Source organism: Lethenteron reissneri, chromosome 7, assembly GCF_015708825.2.
Source record: "Lethenteron reissneri isolate LAM-NWPU_2019-01 chromosome 7, ASM1570882v1, whole genome shotgun sequence".
Lineage (NCBI taxonomy): Eukaryota > Metazoa > Chordata > Hyperoartia > Petromyzontiformes > Petromyzontidae > Lethenteron > Lethenteron reissneri.
Genome location: NC_083785.1, coordinates 2,160,403 through 2,182,640, shown reverse-complemented (window position 1 = coordinate 2,182,640; position 22,238 = coordinate 2,160,403). Strand labels below are relative to the sequence as shown.

General features: G+C 48.6%; 1 protein-coding gene across 4 annotated transcripts in view; it reads right to left on the bottom strand.

Annotated features, from left to right (window-relative positions):
• Window positions 1-22,238, bottom strand: part of LOC133355754 (phosphatidylinositol 5-phosphate 4-kinase type-2 alpha-like) — a 225,429-nt gene that overhangs the window by 18,592 nt on the left and 184,599 nt on the right. For all 4 annotated transcript variants that reach the window (XM_061573080.1, XM_061573089.1, XM_061573097.1 and 1 more), the window contains 2 exons: window positions 20,276-20,314; window positions 10,226-10,339 (listed from right to left, as the gene is read on the bottom strand). In XM_061573080.1, the coding sequence (XP_061429064.1) occupies window positions 10,226-10,339; window positions 20,276-20,314 (153 nt within the window). The remainder of the gene's footprint in view (window positions 1-10,225; window positions 10,340-20,275; window positions 20,315-22,238) is intronic.

Below are 22,238 nucleotides of genomic sequence, written 5' to 3'. Positions count from 1 at the left end.
TATTCTATTGCTACGTTGAGAAATCAGTCTACTCTACTCACTGTTTCGTCTCATCCACAATGTGTTCGACTGTCACACTGCAAATCCCAAGACTACATTCACAATAACCGCCATTAGACACTAAGTGGCGCTGACATTACCATGGCGCTTGTGCCAGGCTAAGTGCCCGCTAGCAGGAGGTCACAGGACAGACCCAGGTGCCATAGGTTGACTTGACTGAGATGACTGGCTGATGCACCACCTGTCCCCCCCTACTGTGCCAACTTGATGTGTTTTAACCGCCTAGCACTCTGCTCCTTGTTGTGAGCATCGCACTTCTGCCTTCCGCTGTTGCAGGAGGGCGACTGCCTCAAACTGTCCAGCAGCATCCTTAACGAGCCTCCTCCACAGAGGCCGATCTTGACACCGCTGTACCAGTCATCGGCAGGTCCACTCAGCTCCACGTCCTCCTGTAGCACATCACTCCATCTCTTCTCTAGCCCGTGCCGCGCTGATTTAGGCCCCTCTATCCAGCCGAACAAAAGCTGTTTAGGCATGCGGTGGCTGGGCATACGGGCTACATGACCCAGCCAATGCAAGCCTTGTCTGCTGGAGCTCACTGATGGGACTTTGTCAAGATATTTATTTTTGTTATTTATATTCTTTGCACTCCTATGGCGTTTTTGTATTTTGTTTGTTGTTGCATCGTTCTGACTGGCCCCTACCGGACATCTGTAAACAAAGAGCTTTATAGCTCACGAATACATATTCTGTTTCTGATTTTGCCCGTAATTAAGGTTTGTCCTCTCTGGGTGATGTTGAAACGTGACTTGCGTCTCACCCAACTCGTGATAACCTCCGATATTAAACGTGCCGAGGACAGGCGGACCTCTGCGCCACGTGGAGATTTGTCCACGAGAATCGATTCGATTTCATTTGTGACATCTTCAATTTGAGAAGCGCAATGTCGAAGAGGATGTAATCACTCAAGAACAATGAAACAACCAAAATAAAACTAAACAATGTTTTATTTTACCAGGTAAGTCCAACTGAGCTCTACATATATTTTTCAGAAATGACCTGGCCACAAATGATTGCTCAACGAAGTGGCTTATCAAGTGTAAAATTATAGCAGTCAGATACCATAAACGCGTGATGTTGATTCTTAATGTTGAGGGGAGAAACCGGAGAAAAATCCACGTGACCACATGGAGAGAGAGACACGCAATCTCCAAATATAGAGCAGGCATCAAGGTCGGGGTCGAACCCAGACCCTCCTGTATACCAGGAGAGGTAGTTGACACCGCTTGCGGTGGATATCGCAGTGATTGTGCGAACGTTGGCCGAGAAATCCGATAGCATGCAGAGCCACTTCGAAGGCAATGAGAGACGCGGAATGGGATGGAAATGCCGGCAGACAGGAACGCACGGAACCCTGAAAATAACAACACGAAAAATTTGAGGTCACAACACGGAGAGAGAGAGAGAAGTGAGGGTTCTGGGTAGTCACGTGACAATTGATTTTGAACACGAGACGTGCACTCAGAGGCCTGGAGTGGCCTACAATCTCAAGTAATTTTTAACAGCCTCCTCATGTCAATCTCATTGTTGTGTCCCATTTTCTGGACAACCTTAAACCGGAGGCAGCAAAAAAAAACACATTACTTTACACGAGTCTTGGAGTCTTATCTACTTAGAGACGGTCAATTAACTTTCATTGTATTATTCGGTTACGGATAATAATTTGTGATGGCCAGGACGCTTCTGAAAAAGAGCGATACAGCTCAGTGAGCCTTACCTGGTGAAATAAAAAAATGTTTAATTTGGTTTGAGTTAAGTGGGGAAAATGTGTCTCACTGATGCAATATTGCACGGCTGAAGAGGTCTGTACGTACATTCATATGTTGAACCTCTTTCACAGCCAACCGGGCCATTTGGAGGCCTGGGGGAAGGATTTTTTTCAGGCGATTGCTCACCTCGTCTGCTCTAGTATTCTTCCGCGAATAAATATTTGTACAGATGCGATGATTTAAAGCAGGCGTTATGCGTGGACTGTTTGTGCCACGTTACATTAATTCTACGCAACTCACGCGGAGGGGGGGCAGCGGCAGAGTGCGCAGTGGCAATCTTTCTCTTTGCACAGAGCATCATATCCTTGTGCGGCGCATCTGCTCGTGCCAAATGTGGGTAATACATCACTCCGTTACACTCGTGGGTGGGCTCAACACCGGTACAGCATGCAAAAAAACACTTTTTTTCACATACAATGCTACACACAAGACGCTAATATGCACGTGCATACAGACGACACGCGCACAAACTCATTCAGGCGAAGATGAACAGACTGTCGAAGGCAGCAGCGGCGAGCGAGCGCGTAGTGAAGCGGCGAGAGAGGTGTCGGAGTGGCCAGCACCGCCCCCGGCTGCCTCTGCCTCGTGCTGAATTTACACCTTGCACCAGGCACCCATTCTAGACTCAACACACCTCTAAGTAGAGGTTCTCTCTGCAGCACACTGACCGATACCACTACACCGGTGGTTCCCAACTGAGAATCTGCATATCGCTGGCATCACGGGGACTGCACGGGGACTGGGCGGGGACCGCACGGGACCACCGGCGTCACGGAGACCGCATGGGGAGCGCCGACATCACGGAGACCGCCCACACTACGGGGACCGCACCGTGACCGCACGGCGACAGCCGATAGCATAGGGACCGCACGGGGACCACCGGCGGTTCGCAAGGCCATGGGAAGTGGTCCAAGAGAACTGTTTAACCATTACGATAAAATATTTCACAAAACATCAGTTTCTTTCTGCACGGTGGTTGGTGAAAATGCATCTGGAAGTGGGTCTATGGGTTCACAAAGGTTGGGAGGGACCACCGTGTTTGTACCACGGCTCGCATCGCACACACGCACGCTCCCACAAACGCCCACGGGGACCTCTGCAATCGCTTCGCCATCCCTATCTTTACGACGCACTTCAATGGGCCTCACATCAAAAGGACCCCGCTCGCGTGAAGTCTACCCCGCGTGGGCGCGTGCCCACTGAGCGTGCACAATTGCTCCGTGCGCACGCCGCCACGGTCCGCCGCTTCTGTCCACCGCCGGCACGGGGCAAAGTTCAACGCTCACGCACGGCCGAGAATTGAACGTGCCGCCAGGGATCGTAACGACGCTGCGCTCTAACCACTGTGTGCACCGATTGTCAAAAAATACACATTTGCACATGCACAATAAACGCGTACGTTGTTCCCTCGTTATTGGCGAGGGATACGTTCCGGAGACGCTCGTGAAGAGAAAATTTGACGGATAATTATGTTGGCCTACGGAAATATTTTAAATTAATTTCCTTAAATAAGCAATGAAACACATGGAAATTATTTCATCACTCTACCTCATCAATCTATCTCATCACTTTCTCTCTCGATGCAGTAGCCGTGTAGAATTCCAGATGCGATTCGTTGATAACCAAAATCGCGATTCGCGAGTTTGTGAATAACGAGAAAATAACTGTACAGATCCAACTTTTAGCCTAATAGCATTGGCAAGTGTTGTTAGCAAGCGGTTATTAAGGCTGCCATGATGCACAAGGGGGTGGTGTGTGTGTGTGGGATGCACACACGAACAGCACTTGCCCCAACAGTCTGTTAAGGCTATACGGGGGATCTTTGTCTTTAGCATGCACCATACCTGGCTGCCTTTGTCTGCACGCCTCAATTGCCTGCTGATGTTTACACGACACGCGAGGTACTCATTGAAGGTCGCGTCAACTCAGCCACATCCACCTACGGGGGGGATGCCCTCTACCTCTTCTTCTTCCATTGAACTTACGTGGCGGCAAAGATTCGGCACAAACATCACTGAAGCCGATCATCGATCCATGAATCCGTTGCATTGCTCACAGCACGGCTGTGAGAGGGCAAGGTCGTCACACAGTACTCAGTCCTTCCAAAGCGTTATACACAACTCGTGGCAATTACCTCCATATATATAAAAGGCAAAGCTGTGAATATGTGTGTCTGTTCAAAATGTCTAGCGTACTTCCCGACATGCAACAAACTTGAAATTTGCCATGTGGGTACTTTCCAGACTGTACACCATGCACAAATTATTAAAATACACTTTCGTTTTTTTTTTGGAGGGGGAGGGGGGAGCTCAATAATGCTGAGATTTTTTGCACGGCAAGTGAGCTGTGACGTCAAATCTGTCACGTGACCCGCGCATGTGGAAGCGTAACGCGTTGTAGTGTAGTGCTTAGCGCCGCGCTACGAACCCGGTGACCCGAGTTTGATTCCCGCTCACGGCCACCACCAGTGACGATTATTTGAACCAGTCCCTGGGCCCCCCCTAGGTCGACTCAGCCTCAAACGAGTAACTGGTGTGGTGTGTGAACATCGCCACTGGGGAGACAAAGGCGGCCGGGCGTGGTGAATCCAAGTCCCGGACGAAGCCGCGTAGTAAAGCTGGTATACAACTAAACTACGAACTGTTTTTTTATTTTACAAGAAAAGGCTCACTGAGAGCTCTACGGCTCTTTTTCAGAAGCGACCCGGCCACAAATCACAGCTCAACATCGCAGCTAATCACGTGCAAATTGATAACCGCCAAACACTTTTTACAGAACCTTAACAAACCATTATGATACACTAACATATTATCACTTTAGTTATAATTACAAATAAATATATTAAGACGTGTCTGTCAACACCAGACTTCTAAATGCCACCACGTCACTCCAAGGGTGTCCCGGCCACTTTCTGTGATGGCCACGTGGCCGTGCTACTAAGCGAGGGCTTTGCGCTTTAAGGTCAATGGGAGCAATGCCAGATCGATGCCAGTCCAGGACAGTTTGAAAAGCCTCCACCCGGCACATCGCATGGCATTGAAAGCGAGCCGAATCCTGCACAGAGTGCTCAAGTAGCACCGAGATCCGTCGCTTAGCATCTGGCTGATTGCTATATGAAACAAGTCAGAAATGCAGGGACTGTGTTGGCAGCAGGCCTGGCTCAATCTCCTCTCAGATGGGAGGGGGGGGGGGGGGTGATCAAGCGATTAAAAATGTCCACGTGATAAGCCACTTCGTCGAGCCATCATTTGTGATCGCCAGGTCGCTTCTGAAAAATAACTTTACAGCTCAGTGGGCGTCACCTGGGAAAATAAAAAAAGGTTAGTTTTTTTTACAAATAAGGTAAAACATTGTTTATAGTTTAGTTTAGCTGTAGCAGTGCAATGCCGCGAGGGGTGCTGCTGTGGAGCGATGTAATCTACCTCGCCTGGTGTACAGGAGGTCGTGGGTTTGACCCCGACCCTGACACCTGTATATTTGGAGTTTACGGGTTTCTCTCTCTCCATGGTCACGTGCATTTTCTCCGGGGTCCTCCGGGTTTATCCGTCCACATTTAAAATTTAGCTGCTATACATTTGCAGATGATAAGCCAGAGGAGTAGGTAAGTCTCTTCTGAAAGTAGCCTCACGTCCCGTAGGGGATGATGAACAGGAGTAGGTAAGTCTCTTCTGAAAATTAGCTAAATAGCTCAGTGGGCCTTACCTGGTAAAACAAAAATAGTTTTAACTTAACTAACGGCATGGGTCAATATACAAAGCTGCCAACACATTCAAGGTGAGTCAACAAATGTGAGGACTGCATACATTGATATAATAAGCACCCTTACTGAGTGCAGGAGCCAAAGTAAATAGATTGCATGAAATTCTCCAGACTATACAGATGATTAAATATACATGTATGCCAAAGGTATAGTGCCAAATCCTTATACAAACATCCCAAACAATGTTAAGGTCTTCAAGGTCGAATACCAATGCAATATGATAAGGATCACCATATTACATTTTACCAGTGGTCTATTACCTAGTTTTAATGAGCTGATATCATTAAATCAATATTGCTCACGAATTATCCGGGGGGGGGGGGGGGGGAATTGGAGCAAGTGGCTCACAGTCAGAAGGTTTAGGAGTCCAAACCACCTGGTTGGGAGTTGGTTTTGTCCAACATCCCTCTGAGGCCATTACAATAAGTATCCACTTTTTTTCTGGGCCTTACCTGGTGAAATATATTTTTTATTAATAATAAAGATTTTTCGGTTAGATCGCGTAAGTATAAATGTGTCGTAACCTCCACCACCTGACACAGACAATTAGTAAGGGATTCTTCACGTAAACAATATGCCAATTCGTTACCACTTAAGTCCACCCGTGTGTCATAGAAAAAATCCAACACACCCGTGTGTTGGAGAGTATTATGAATAATATTGGTCGAGGAGGTCTACGTGTTAAACCAAAAAAAATGTGTTTATAGTTTGGTTTAGCCGTTGTGTGGGAGCCGGTAAGCTGGGCAACGCCATGAGGGAGAGTGACCGACCGTTGGGCTGGTGCAAAGGGCCTTCTGGTGGTGGAGGCCCCAAGGCAGCAGGGTCCTCGTGGTTTCCAGCCCTGGTTGGCAGTGGCGTGCCAAACTCAAGCCAAAAACATCACCACCACCCTCGTCATTAGCAATGGCATTGGCCAAATCGTTATTGAAATTATAATTTAGCTTTAAATTCTCATTTAGCTTCAGGTTGTAATGGAGAGTTCATGAGGAAGGCGGTGAGTTTTTGTTTTGATTTGCTACGGGTATAGAGCGGTGTCGCAGTATTTCGCGCACAGCACCACGAAGCATCGGCGACGGCACGGCAAGCATCGGTGGCGAGTGAAATGGGAGCCGGTCTGGTGACGTTATGATCAAACTACCCCCAAGGCCGAGTAGAGAAGGCCGTCATCCAGCAGTGGAATGACAAAGAGCGGGAAATGAGCGTTCTGTTCGTACGTACGAGCTGTGCACATTTAAACGGTTGCTGAACACCCATCTCCTCTTTGGTCTGACACAAATCCCTGTGGCTTAATCTGTCTGCCAGCTTGACGCTACTATTTGATGGTCGGTTTATGGCGTCTGCTTACACGCTTGGGGAGTGGATTGATAATGGTTTTTTTTTTGTTGAACCAATCTGTATACCTTTTATTACGTTGACTGATTTAAATTTGTATTGATGTAATGTTATATACGTTTTAATGTGCCCATCTGTCAAGTGCTATGTGACAATTGTATTGTGAAGGGCACGATACTAAAGAATGTGATTTGTAGGTCGTGCATGCTTGCTCTCTTAAAACTGAAATGAGGAAAAACTGAAATGATAAAAGAAAAACTTCATTTGAATTAGCCTCACATGGACGCTTACATGCCACCGTTGACGATCACGTTTTGAGTATCCTCAAAAGCTAAATACCCATTGGAATATACCGATCAAGACGGTATAATAAAGCGAGAGGAGGAGAACGAGAAGGCACACACGTGTGAAGCAAGGGCTCCGTATAATCCGTCTGAACGGCCGAGCAGCCAGCCTTGATATTCACGTCGCGTAGATTACGAGCTGCACCCTTGCATCGAAGAAAATGATAATTCACGCGTGGGTGCTTCGGCCCAGGGGTCTGAGCCGTAATGATAATGCAGCTGCAGCCTGACATGGCTTGCATCTTTAATAAGAGCAAGTGTCCCAAAATGTGTGTGTGCACTAAGTTATCCTGTTATCATTATATTATTGTTCTTATTACACTTTTTTACGCGGCAAAGCCTCACCCAGTCTTAAGACGTTTTATCTGTAGGTGGCGATGTTGCTGCTGCTGCTCCTGCTGCATGTAATCCCAAATTGTGTAATTAGCGGGTGATTCTTTGAGCATTGGGATGTTTGGCCAATAGGAGTCACACTGAATGTTTTCTGTTTAGCTATGGGAGGAAACAAGATAATCCACAAGAAGACCACGCACAACAGTGGGGAGAACGCACACAGTCCACGCAGAAAGGTGCCCGGGTCGGGAATCACTGAACTATAAAGCTCTTTGTCAGCTCACTTCTGAAAAAGAGCTATATAGTTCAGTGGGCCTTCCATGGTAAAATAAAAATAGTTTCTAGTTTTAACTTAACTTACAGGGTAGGTTAATTCACAACACATTCCTGCGGAGGGAACTGGTAGTAACGTTGGGTTGCTCGGTCAATGGCCAGGGTCAACGGCGGCGTGGTGTATTCCGCAAATATGGCCGACTGTGAGGGCGGGCACAAGCCGGCGTAAGTAGGTTAAACGTTGAGTTTTATAAGGGCACCACGGGGTGAGCCGCCCCTCCCCACCCAGCCCCTCCCCTCCCCACCCAGCCCACCCGTCCCCACCCAGCCCCTCCCTCCCAACCCAGCCCCTCCCTGCACGACGGACGGACACAATAATCCCGTGGGCTGGTGTAACCAGGAGGTTACTACCAGTAAAATTGATTCCGTACATAAAAGCATGGCTGCAATTTCTCATATCTTCTTAAGCTGCCAACAGATTCAAGGTGAGTTCACAGTCAACAAACGAGAGAATACTGCATACAACGATATAATAAGCACCCTGTACTACAAATCCCCTGGACAAAGCCACGGGGTGCGAGAGTGGCTCCAGCGGCAGCAGGACTAGACGCTGAACCGTGCGATTCTCTCCACACGCGCGTTACGCAAGCTGTGGTCACCGCCAGGTAGGCTGTGCATCGTTGAAATGATGAAAGCAATATTTTTCTATACCACGTACGCCCAATTATAAACGGTGGGATTAACGTTTATTATTTTTTTTGTGCCGCCAGATTGATATCACCAATGCAGAGGGTGGAGCGAAGGAGAAAAGGAAATGTTCAAAACCTGTAGCTGCAGCAAGCTTGGTCATCCCAGCATCGCATTGCATTTCGAGCAATCAATTCATCTGAGCCATTCAAACCAGGCCAGCGTCTGGCGAGTCATTATCTCTTATACAACGGTGACCCTGGGCGGACACGGTTGCAGTGAGAGCGTTATTAATTTTCCCAATTCCCTTGCCAGTCACGGCAAAAAAAAAACCCAAAAAACTAATGGCTATTGCAGGGATACCGACTGACCCTACACCTTTGCGAATGACTTGATGTCAAAACAATAACAGACTGGGAAATGAGTCCTGAGTCTCGATACGGCTTTTCTCCTGGATAAACAATTCAAGTATCATCGTTATCATTATACATAAAGACCGTGTGCTCCCGGTCTTGTATTTTCCAAATTGGGTATTGGACGTCACCGCGAGCTCAGGCAGCTCCGGGGACGATGCGGGCAGCTATGGCCGCAGAACAGAGACGGCCAAGGTTTTTCCCACCGAGCCACGCGGTGCTTGTGGAGCGGCCACTACTGGGTTACTACCTCGTGGTGTTTATTGTCCCCCGAGCTGCGCATTGCTGCGAGGCCCGTGCCTGGTGCTGCGCTAGTGTGTGTGTGGGGGGGGGGAGCGGCAGTGTAGTGGAGCGGTCAGCACGCCGCGTTATGAACCTGGTGATGATCCGGGTTAGATTCCCGGATAACTGGAGGTGTATACGCTCACAGACTCTATGCGGCTTGGCAGGTTATCTTGAGTAAGAGTGTTTGTTTTATCCGCGAGCATGTGTAGTTTGCGCTACGTAGCTACGCGCGTTGTTCCTTGAGTTGGGGCAGTGGCGTAGCGGACAGCGCGCTGCGCCACGAACCCGACGATGATGTGTCAACATCGCCACTCGGGAGACCATGGCGGCCGGGCATGGTGCTGGCTACCTATCCCCTCATGTTCCGTGTCGGCCTTCATAGGTGCTGCTCGCTAACAGCACTTGCCCCGAAAGTCTGTACACGGGGGATCTTTGTCTTTGTGGGGGGGACATAAATGTTTATCGATCGGTCACCAATGCTACAGAGAGTGTAGGCAGCAATGAAATGAACTCGGGCGCGTGCAAGACAAAAAGATGCTGTGCTGCATAGGTCGGATGTTTCACGACGCTGCGTGTTCGTTGGGGCTATTTGGCGTGGGTGAACACGGACGCTCTGTCGGGCACGGCGGGCAGGATATCCCATTCGTGATCACGAGCGTTATGGCTTTAAACACGAGGGACAGGGGTCGGCTCAGTGCACTGGGCCTCTGGGATTGATTTTTTTCAAGTACAGCAAACCCCCATTTTATATAGGAGGGTTTTAAAAACGACGGTTTTACATTTTGTAGAGCCATTTGAAATTCGCGGGGGGGGGGGGGGGGGGGTGCGTGGCGCGAGGCTGCTCGACAGGAAGTCGCGAGGTGCGGGAGAGCGGTGTGGATTGTCACCCCGCCCCCCCACGCGATGGATTTTGGACGGCAGAGGCAATAGCGACGATGGCGACGATGTGGGAGGCGGTGTTGGGTTTACCTCCACGTCCCTCTTCAGCTTTTCGAGGAAGAGTTTCTTGTTCTCCTCTCCGATCACGATCCTCTGCTTCTCGTTGATGAAGTCGTTGTCTTTGAACGTGGGCAGCTCCTTCGCCTGCGAAGAAACACGCATGCGCACACGAGTGAGTGAGCGGCCAAAACACACGCGCTATGAGGGGGGAGTGGAGAAAAGGGGGGAAAGCGAGGTGGTCTGGAACACGCCCATCACTCCCGTGATGCATCGCTGCGGTGACCCGTGCCTGTAACGAGCCCTCTCTCTCTCGACGGCTTATTTACCGCGGTGTGTATGGGAGGACGCGGCGCGCGGGCCACCGCGCCCGAGCCGACAAAGTTCAGCCCCACAGTGTCGGCGGGGGGGGGGGGGCACGCCGTGAATGCCGTGACGCAATTGCAACGCATTATAGGTTAAGGTGTACAGACGGACTGATGGGTGTACGTGAGGAAGAGCACACACGCTAGACAGTGACATTGACAAATGTGTGCGCTAGTTGGATGAAGGTCGGCGGATTCGTTTTTATTTTTAGAAAAAGCGGTACACACTCCTGCGTTGAACCGCGCGTCGTAATCAGCGCCACTTGTTCTACTCGACTGCATTAGTGAGGACAAAGCTTTAAACAAAGGCTGGCATGCCACTGCAAATGACATCCGTTTTTTTTTGTTACGCTCGTCGTTTAAATAATTAATTTACCCGAGTCCAGCTCCAACAAAGAGCTAACGATTTGCACAAACACATTGTTGGATGAATGATGTCTGTCAAACCGCCCTTGACAGCGCACAATCATTATACCTACAAAGTAGAGGTGAAATTACAACGTATGTTTTCGTCGGCGAGGTAGTCAACATCTCATCACCTTGGTGGCCCATTGTTGCAACGTGGCCCTTTGCCACAACTGAATACAACTGCCACGCCGGGAGATTGAACTGGCGACCTCGATAGCAAGTCCAATGTGCCAACTATTGCCCCGTGGTGGTAACGTCCTTCTCACAGCGTTCTACGATGGACGAAAAATAAAACTTTTAATAGGAATAACGCTGATAAATTTTGGAAATAGTACGGCAATGCAGCATATATTTAACAACAATAAATACGTTATTTTACATCACCAACTCTTGCCTGGAGCGATACTTCACAGAAACCTAAAGTGCGTAAGAAATAAAACCATCACGTAACAACAAAAATCCAAAGCGTGGCTCACGATTCTCGGCGTTTAAGTTTACCTTTCCACGCCGAATCTCACCAAACGCCAAAAGAAAACTAAAAACGAAACTATAAACTATTTATAACTATACTACAAAACTATAAACTAATTTTATTTTACTAGGTAAGGCCCACTGAGCTATATACCTTTCTTTCAGAAGCAACCTGGCCACAAAGGATAGCTCAACACAGTGGCTTATCACGTGGAAAATGAAATCAGCCAAATACTCGAAATGCATGATGTTGAGTCTAAATGTGGAGGGAAAAACCAGAGGACCTAGAGAAAAATCCACTTGACAGCAGGCATTAGGGTCGGGTTCGAACCCGCAACCTCCTGCAGGTAATTAACATCTAAAAATAATAAAAAGCTGTATCCGTATAAACTTTTGGGGGCTGTGGAATGCCGCCGAGTCTCCTCGTTTCACCCGGACTGGGGTCGTCGTCGTTGTTGATGACTCCCAGCTGGATCCCAGACGCGCCACTTCCAAAGTCTGGCGCAAAATCAAGTTCATGTCGGCGCTTGGCTGGACGGAGCCGTGGCAAAACTCCACGGGGGTGGGGGGAGATGGGGGGAGGTGGAGGGGGGGGGGTCACACACGGCCCCCGCACCCCCCCCCCCCTCCCCACTTTCAGCTTCACCACGGGCCGGACAGAACTCACCGCGGCCGTCACGTTAATAGCGTCTACATAATTTATGTCATTTTAAACGCATCATTAAATGTTGAAAAGCCCCACTGACCAGTGACAAATTGGTAATGGGGAGGGCTTTAGCCCTCCACAATAATACAAAACGCGTTGGTTTAATCCCCCCCCCCCTATTAAATTCACATGTGGCAACATGTTGACTGCGCTCATGCACGCATGGAAAAAAATCAGATTAAAATGCTGACAATTATGCAGACATAATATAGAGCAGTATGTTCTTAATTACGCTGAGAGCCAGAAGGAGGAGCACATGGATGAGAGAACATATACAAGGTTAGATGTATCACATTGACTGTTACATTCTTTTGTATTTGTTCTGGATGCATCACTAAATCGATGATGGCTGACGGGCAAGGCAAATGGACACCGCGATGGCGAGATGTTAACTCCCTCGCCTGATATGCAGAAGGTCGTGGGTTCGATCCCGAGCCTAACGCCTGTGTATTTGCAGTTTGCCTGTTTTCCCCGCGGTCTCGTCGTTTTTTTTCTGGGTCCTCCGGTTTTTCCCTCCACATTTAGAAACATGCCTTTGAAGTATTTGGCTGCTATACATGTCCACATGATAAGCCACTTCCGTTGAGCTATTATTTGTGATAGCCAGGTCGCTTCTGAAAGAGCTGCATAACTCAGTGGGCCTTACCTGGCAAAATAAAATTTAATTAATTAATTTGCCGTCAAAGAAGGGAACACGCCTGAAAGGAAGACCACTGCAGAGATGGAGCGAGGAAGTCAGCTTGTGTGCAGGAGCCAGATGGGTCGGTGCTTGGGGGAGGCCTTCATCCAGCAGCGAATAGACCATGGCCGATGCCAACATGCAAGCTGGATGCATCACATGTCGCTCCAAGAGATTATCAAAATCAGAATATTAATTTATGTTGGAGGAATCTGATGAGCTAAAAAGCTCTTTTTCACAGATTTTCCAGTAGGGGCACGGGGTCAGGAAGTTGACAACAATTATGGCCGACGGTTAAGACTCATGACGGCGTGGAACCCAAAGGAGGGGGAAACAAGCCCGAGAGGACGTTCAGACGCAGAAATGAAACCGGCTCACGGCGAGGAGAAATTGTTGGGGAGGGCCTTCATCCAGCAGTGATTAATCATGGCTGTTGACGACTGACAAAATAAACAGCCCACCATTGATTCCAAACAGCAGCTCACGCTTGGCAATGTCACCATTCCGCAGCAGATAATGGATAGCTCGCTCGTGTCTTCCGTTTTCTCAGGTTTGGAAAATAAAACACGTAAGAGAGCCAAAAATGTACGTGAAAAAAGATTCCGCAAGCAAGACAAAGATTTCCCCTGTGCAGACAGTTGAGGCAAGTGCTGTTAGCGAGCAGCACCTATGGAGGCCGGCACGGCACACACGGGGGTGGGTTGCCAACACCACGCCCGGCCGCCTTTGCCTCCCAAGTGACGATGTTTACACATCGCACCAGGTACTCATTTGAGGCTGAGTCGACCTAGGGGAGGCCCAGGACCGGTTCAAATAATCGTCTCTGGCGTTGACCGTGAGCGGGAATCGAACTCGGCTCGCCGGGTTTGTGGCGCAGTGCTCACCGCTACACTACAGCAAACAAACAAACGCACACGGAGAGTGGTCAAGCCAATGAAAACACACGTTGCGTTTGTTTTAAGCCTCATGTCAATGTACACGTGACACACTACCATGTTGTCTATAGAAAACCAGAGGGGGATCTGTGTTTCTGTTAGGGCTCATTTGTGTGGGAATGCAGGATTACGACACTGAGAATTAAACTACAAAATATGGTTAAGGTGAGATTTTTTTTACTTCCATTAATGAGCGAAGTAACTTCCGCAGCAGGGTTTAGATGCAATTTTTATGTTTTTTTAAACCCACTTACAGATGTTTGCTGCGCTGGTGACAATTTTGTGAGACGACAACGATGACGGAGCACAGCTGCGTCCAAACAAAGTGGCAGTGGTGCACGAGGACTAAACCACAAGCAACGCATTCGTCAAGAACGGTGTGGCCTTCAAAGTAAAAAAAAACATTTAATGAACGTGAAAATATAACAATGAATATCAATTTAACAACGCTGTTACATCCACTGAATTGAGTAATGTTGGCGTTGCTTGTAGAAGTTTCAAAAAATTATATTTAAACGTATTTATTCCTATGGAGCACATAGTAAGGAATAACTTACATGCGCTTGGTGAACTTATCAACCTGTCATAGACCCGTAGAGCGGTGATTAACTATCGCCCAGACGATTCTTCTTCTTATTATGCGAGTTTTAACCAGGAAAATCTCACTGAATCCCAAGACTCGTTTTCAGGAATGTCTTGCCAAGTGTTCGTACGAGCGGGCGATGTTGTTGCTGCTGTGTGCGATCCAAGTTGAAAAACGTGCACATAATCTGTTCAGCATCGGGATGTTTGGTCAATGACTGTTATACTGGGCGCCACGGTGGCGAGATGTTAACTACCTCGCCGGGTATACAGGAGGTCGTGGATTCGATCCTGACTGATGCCTGTGTATTTGGAGTTTGCATGTTCTCCCTATGGTCTGGTGGATTTTCCTCCGGGTCCTCCAGTTTATCCCTCCACATTTATAAACATGTGTCTTAAGTATTTGGCTGCTATAAATTTCCACGTGATAAGCCATTCCAGTGAGCTGTAGTTTGTGGCCATGTCGCGTCCGAGTTTATACGCGTTGTTTTTCTCCTCAAAAAACATTTTTACTAAGCTGAATACGTAAGCCAATATGACAGGGAAGTGTAGCGCTTTATAAATGAAAGCCAAATCAATCGACTAAGTCATTTCCACTGAGCTATAGAAATACCCATTTTTTGCTTGGCTTTCCTGGCATTTCCTGGAAATTTAATTTTGCTTTTATGGACCTTTCTGGCCTTGAAAAGAGCTTACTGCTGCTGCTGTTACACGGCACTGACATTAGCAGTTAAGATAGGTGGTGGACACTGCGATGTGGCGACACCCTGACAGTGGGACTTCCAATTACATTTCCTGAACCCCTGGGAAAATGAGACCCATTTGACAAGCAGCAGAGGCAGCTTTGAAAGCCTGTTTCCAGGAAAAGGTCGTTATTCCATTTTGTGGCTGGAAATCAGACCCAATTTATTAAGCTCTGTCACAGGGCGGCTTGTGTAGTCCAACAATGTCACGATTTTTCGTCTCTGTGCATCGTAAATTTATAAGGAACTCCGGTCATCCTCGTAGCGGTGGCTTTCGGCTGGCCATCGAACAGAGACAGACACCGCATCGCGCGGTGCTTTCAGATGCGCTGTTCCGGCCATCTGGAACACTCTTCCTTCCGATATTAGGAAGTCACTGGGAGCTATGCACTTTTAAATGTAGATTGAAAACTCGTTTCTTTTGAACTGCTTTTTGTGTTTAGCTTGTTGTCCTTCCCCCGCACCTCTTATTAGCACATTTGGCTACGTACGGTGAGAAAGAAGTTCAACGTACATACGTACACACATAAGGAATCTATCCGCTTCCTGAGCCCTCTCCCGGCCCCACCATTATAGCAGGGCAGTGGTGGCTATGCACACAGCCTGTAATCTAGCGCCGGGGAGGCAGCGAGGGTTGGTGGATCGAACGGCCGTTACCAACGTCCGTTCACGCGAGCATCGAGTAGCAGCCATACCCTGGCTTGCCAGGAGAAGGCAGTCCCATCTGCACGGGGATAGAGTGTTGCCCCCTCACATGCGCGGGTTTTTCTCTGGCTGCTCCGATGTCCTCCCACTTGAATAAACGTTCATTCCTTGGCTGAAAACACCTAACCCTAATAAGAATAAGAATACCTAACCCTTTCCTGTTCCGAGATGTCTGCAAGTTGCAGGGTGGGTGTCCCCCGTTTACTGCTGTATCTCGAAACTCGCAAGCGGTTAGCATGAGTTTATTTATTTATTTGGCGTAGCGCCGCTGTTTTTGAAGACATTGTACTCACCGCAGAGAACTGTAGCGACACGACCACCGCACTCTACGATAGCTGGCGCCAAACTGTGCCACACGCTCCCCCGCATGGCCTTTAACTTCCAACTCAGCTCCAATGACGTACACGCACATACATCATTGGAACGGGAAAGGGTGAACACAGGAAGGACTGCAGAGCTTGAGAGATTATTTGGTAGCAACGGTTGACTGCCTGGCTGCTGCCATCCAGCTTTTGTCTGTGGCTCCGCACAGACAAAACGTACACATAACGACTAAAATGTTATTACCAGCATTACGTTATTACTCGGCACATTGCAGGTGGAAAGATAAACAAAAAAGTATTTAAAAAAATAGCAAGGAAGGATCCAGACGTGTGGACATAGTGCATCATAAACGGCAAAAATAAATCGTCTCCACATCACCTGCATGCTGTTATTGGAGCAGCAGCAGCAGCAGCGGCAGCGAGCGAGCGAAAGCTACGACAGCTGTTGTATATCATCACGCTGGCTTGCTAACAACCAATTCATTCCCAAGGAGAGCGCAGCTGCTCACACAAAATGTACTTTAACGGCATCGTTCCACAATAGATTTTTCACTCAAAAGTGAAAGGTGTTAAAAAATGCATCGAGCTCACCCTGCCGGTCAACGCTACGTGCAACCCCACACGTGCGTACGCACACTCACCGTGAATAACCATCGGCCTAATCTGCTCAGATTTTGGCGAGATATTAACTACCTCGCCTGGTATGCAGGGGGGGTCGTGGGTTCAATCCCGACCCTGAACGCCTGCTGTATATTTGCCAAGTTTTCGTACGAGCGGGCGATGTTGTTGCTGCTGTGTGCGATCCAAGTTGAAAAACGTGCACGTAATCTGTTCAGCATCGGGATGTTTGGTCAATGCCAGTTATACTGGGCGCCACGGTGGCGAGATGTTAACTACCTCGCCGGGTATACAGGAGGTCGTGGATTCGATCTTGACTGCCTGTGCATTTGGAGTTTGCATGTTCTCCCCGTGGTCTGGTAGATTAACAGTTTAATAAACCGAAGCTCTCGTGCCGAGTCTAGGCTGCACTGGCTAAACCCCATTATTGCATTAGAGAATCTCTTACAGGCACTACAGAGAGGGAGCGGTGGTATCGTGGTTAGCGTACGACACAATGAAGCCACATTTAGCCACATTTAGAATCAACACGCATTTAGAGTATTTGGCTGCTATACACTTCCACGCGATAAGCCACTTTGTTGAGCTATCATTGTGATAGCCAGGCCGCTTCTGAAAAAAGAGCTATATAGCCGAATGGGCGTTACCTGGTAAAAAAACAAAACTATTGTTTAGTTTCAGCCAGGGAAGGGACGACATCAGTGTTGAGTGGTACCCGAAATGGTGGAGGGCCCTCACTTCGCTCTCCAGAACAGGAATCTCTATTGAGGCTCGAGGCATCCACTGAACTACAAGGCTCTTTTTCACATTCGTGATGAAGCGAGATAAAAAGGCCCCCCGCGACTGGACGTTGAATGCAACAAGAGGGCCTCCATCCATCAATGGCTCGACAAAGAGCTATACATTATTAAATGCAATTATTACTGCGGGGAAACCTCCCTCGTCCGCACGAGAAGAATGTATCAAGCCGCTGTATAAAGGTTAACCCCCTCGAAAAACGTAGACTACTCCTGCCCACTTAATTCGAATCTAATGCTTTCGGCAAATGATGACAAAACGCACCGGAGCAAGCGACGAGCAAATGTGCGTAGGCTGGACAACAACGGGTTGAACGACAAAGGACGCGCGCTGCTCACAATCGGCACTGCACATGCAATGTGCTAGTCACGTGACAATGCAGTGCAAAGGCATGATGGGAGGCACACCCCTTCCCGTTCTTTGCGAGCAGCAGCACGCCGCTGCGTCTTGTTAAAATCCTCCACACTCGCGCCAGACAGGTCGAAAGAGATGGGGGGGGGGGGGTACCCACATTTTCCCCCACCAGAAGTAATTTTCAGAGAAATCTATTTCCCGGGGTGTGAGAGCTCTCTGGATCAAGATCGCTTTGCTCCCGCTGATCAGAAGTAGATCAGCACCCACTTAAAGTGTCACCCTCGATAAAAGAGTTAATTCAACAGTCGACAGAAAATAAGTATCAACCCACTTTCGGCGCGCACTGATTGACTATTTACGGCATCAGCACTGGCTGGGAACAATACCAAATGACTCTTTTCCAAATCCGCGCGAGGGTTTAATGCACCGAAGGCGACATCCTCTCCTGCCACTGCAAACCATAATCAGAATCTTTTAATTATACCGGAGGAATCCGATGAGCTATAAAGCAATTTTTCCACAGATGTCCAGTAGAGGTACGCGTTCAGAAAGTTACAACAAGAGAAAAACAGGATAGGAGCGCAAAGTATAGGAAAGATACGCAAATCACAAAACACATACAAATTAACTGTTTTAATTGAAAACGTAAATCCCACAGAGCTATTAGCTTCTTCTGCAGGAGCGACCCGGCGACAAATAAACTCCTCGTCACGTGGAAATTTACAGCAGCCAAATAACCGCCATCGCGTCGATGCCAACGAATATCACGCGCAGGCAACGGGTGTACACGGGCGAGTTTCACTGGAAGGGGCACTGCACTCCACACGGACAGGGTTGCGATTTCCGCATGGAAAATGCGGAAGGAGGGTTCAAATTTTCCCGCATTTTTGCTAAAGTCAACCGCAAACGGTGGAAAGACTACTCCTATGACCGCGCGCTTTTAACAACACGTTAATGCGTTCTATTGGAAAGGATACATGCAAGGCCCAGCATCACGTAGGGCTTTGAGTTACTGATTGGAATGAATATATGATTTCCGCATTTCCGCACAAGAACCACATACACATATGTACATGATGTATCCTTTCCAATAGAACGCATTAACGTGTTGTTAAAAGCGCGCGGTCATAGGAGTAGTCTTTCCACCGTTTGCGGTTGACTTTAGCAAAAATGCGGGAAAATTTGAACCCTCCTTCCGCATTTTCCATGCGGAAATCGCAACCCTGCACACGGACCAGCAGCCTCAACATCTGCTTGAGGAGAGGCCCCGGGAGCTGAGCTACGTAAATCTATAACACGAGCGACCTGACGACAAATGATAGCTCAAAGAAGGTGGCTTTATCGCTTGGAAATTGTCACCGACACGCAAAGCGGCCTTGCCATCTACCAATCACCACCGGGAGAAGAAGTGAAGAGGACCCGACCGAAACGTTTGAGAGAGAAGAATTTTTCCCGGTGCCTGGGGGTGACACGGTTCTCACGGTCGCACGCAGGGCTCTCCGGCGGGCTATTCTTTTGCTCGGGCCACGTGCCGTTCGGCGCGCGATATCCGGGTCACGCCGGTCGGGAGAACTGAACCCAACACCCACCCATTCAGTTGCCGACGAAGCTGCCAGCACGCGGAGCGTAACGCCACCCCCGCAGGGACACACACCGCAGGCCTCACCCGTCCCCACCCCCACCACCCCCACCACCCCCACCACACCCACCACACGTTATTCTCGGCAAGTAAACCGTCGCAGTAATAATTGCATTCAATAATGTATAGCTCTTTGTCGAGCCACGGACGAATGAAGGCCCTCTTGCATTCAAACGTCGGGTCACGGGGAGCCAACTAATCTTGCTTCACCACGAATGTGAAGAAGAGCTTCGTAGATCAGTGGATTCCTCCCGTCTAAATAGATTCCGGTTCGATATAGTGGCGGGTGCTGAACCATTTCAGATACTACTCGCCACTGATGTTGGCCCTTCCCTGTAATCGAACTCGGTTTGCTGGCTTAAACTATTTTTATTTTATTTTATCATGTATAGCTCTTTTTGAGAAGCGACATGGCTAACACAAATGATAGTTCAATGAAGTGACCTATCTCGTGGAAATGTACAGTAGCCAAATACGCTGAACGTGTGATGTTGATTCTCAATGTGGAGGGAAAAACCAGGGGACCCCGGAGAAAAATCGACACGAGAGAGACACGCGCAAACTCAAAATATACAGCAGGCATCAGGGGTCGGGTTTGAACCCACGACCTCCTACATACCAGACGAGGTAGTTAACATCTCACCACCGCGTCGCCCTTGACGGAGGAGTGCCCGCGGCGCCGCGGGGTTTGTGGGGGAACGCACCGTCGAAAAAAGCTTCTCGGGGGGAGAAAAAAACAACCATGAACCGTGCTCACCTTCTCTTTCTCGCTCGCTTCCCTTGCGACCGTGGAGCCCTGAAACGACACAGAAGGGCGGGGAGGGGGGGGAAGGCAGAGCACACGTGGTGAATTGCGCGCCACCTCGAGTCGTGATCCAGATTGTTCCGGCGGATGCTCGAGCGGCAACGAGGGCAAGGCGTGTAATGTCGGACGCAAAAAAAAGAGAGCGGAGGACGGCTGGCTCGGGGAGGAGGGCGGGTTGGAGAGCGATGGACCATGGTGGGGGAGCTAAGTCAAAACAGCAGAGCGGCAGGCAGGCCGGATGGCTGGCTGGCTGCGAGTGGCCTATCAAGCGTAAAAAAAAGGAACACGTTTCAAACCTCCATTAGTGGCTCAATAGTCATTATGATTCTGCGGCAGTCGACAAATTATCGTCTGCCCTCCACATAAAACGGGGTCACCGATATAACCGTGGCAACCGTGCAATCTTGAGTAACATTTGCTAACATATATATATAAAATATATATAAAATAAGTTAACATGAAACGGACCGCAACACCGTAGGGATGTAAATACTGATCGCAATAATGGGTCAATGGCAGAAATAAAACGATATGGATTTTGTCAGAAAGGCTTTACAATTCACACACATACAGCCTACATGACGCCCTCCGACGATAGAAACAAAGTGCTGTATGCTGCCAATCACACACCAGCATTCTTCATCAAGTGGGATTGGCCCAGCACCAATCGAAGGTGCCTGCAGCAGAATTTGTGAAAGTAAAACGACTCAAGATGACCACTTCTGCACCTCATCAGGTAAATGATGATGGGGATTTGTTGTTGCACATGCACAATGGCCGTGGGGCGTCTCCCTCTCCCCACAGCCACATTGCTTTGCATCTTGATTGAAAACTCGACGTTTTCCGGGCCGTGCACTACTATTCTGCGATGATGACCGCGTTGAGATTGCAACTTCGCACGTGAAGAATCAGAGACCGAATATTTATTTAGACTGGAGGAATCTGGTGAGCTGTAAAGCTCTTTTTCACAGACATCCAGTAGGGACGGGTAAAAACGTAACAACAACAGTACGAAAACATGAGCGGAGTACAAAAACAAGCTCCCTGTGCTGCCATCTCCTCGAAACATTCTTACGAGATTGGCTTTCACAGACCACACACCATCTACAACCGCATGCAAACAGCCACGTATATACAACTATTAACTTTATTTAAATTTCACCAGGTAAGGCCTGCTTGAGCTATGTAGCTCTTTTTCAGAAGCGACCTGGCCATCACTAATGACAGCTGAACAAAGTGGCTTGTCACGTGGACATTGATAGCAGCCAAATACTCTAAACACGCGTTCAGTCGAAATGTGGAGGAAAAAACCGGAGGACCCGGAGAAAACCCACACGGCCACGGGGAGGACCACGTGAAAACCCAAAATATACAGCAGCAGGTCTCAGGGTTGGGATCGAACCCATGACCATCCTGCATACCAGGCGAGGGAGATGACGTCTCGTCACCGTGGCGCCCCTAGAAAACAGTCATCGCAACGGGGGGATGGGGGCGGCCAGCCTCTCCACATGATGACCACTGTTGACGTCCTGACCACAGTTGGCTGTCACGCGTTAACCAAGCGTCCCGCAAAGAAGTGTCACAGCCGTGCAGTGGTGGCCCTGGTGGCTGCACATGTGAGGGTTGGTGGATCGCACAGACGTTTTTTAGAAACACCCTTTATGAATGTTTCGAGGTGTCATACACCCTGGCTTGTCAGGAGAAGGCAGTCAAGCAAAACATGTGGACTCCACCTGTTCCATTTGCATGGCAAAGCGTGTTGTCCCCTCGCATTTGTGGGTTTTTTTTCCGGGTGCTCCGTGTTTTTTTTTCATTCCATATGTAAACACTCATTAATTGGCTGAAATAGTCTTTGGGTCTTTCGATAAAGTCACGTAGAGCAATTTTTTTGTGTTCTACGTGACTTTACCGAAAG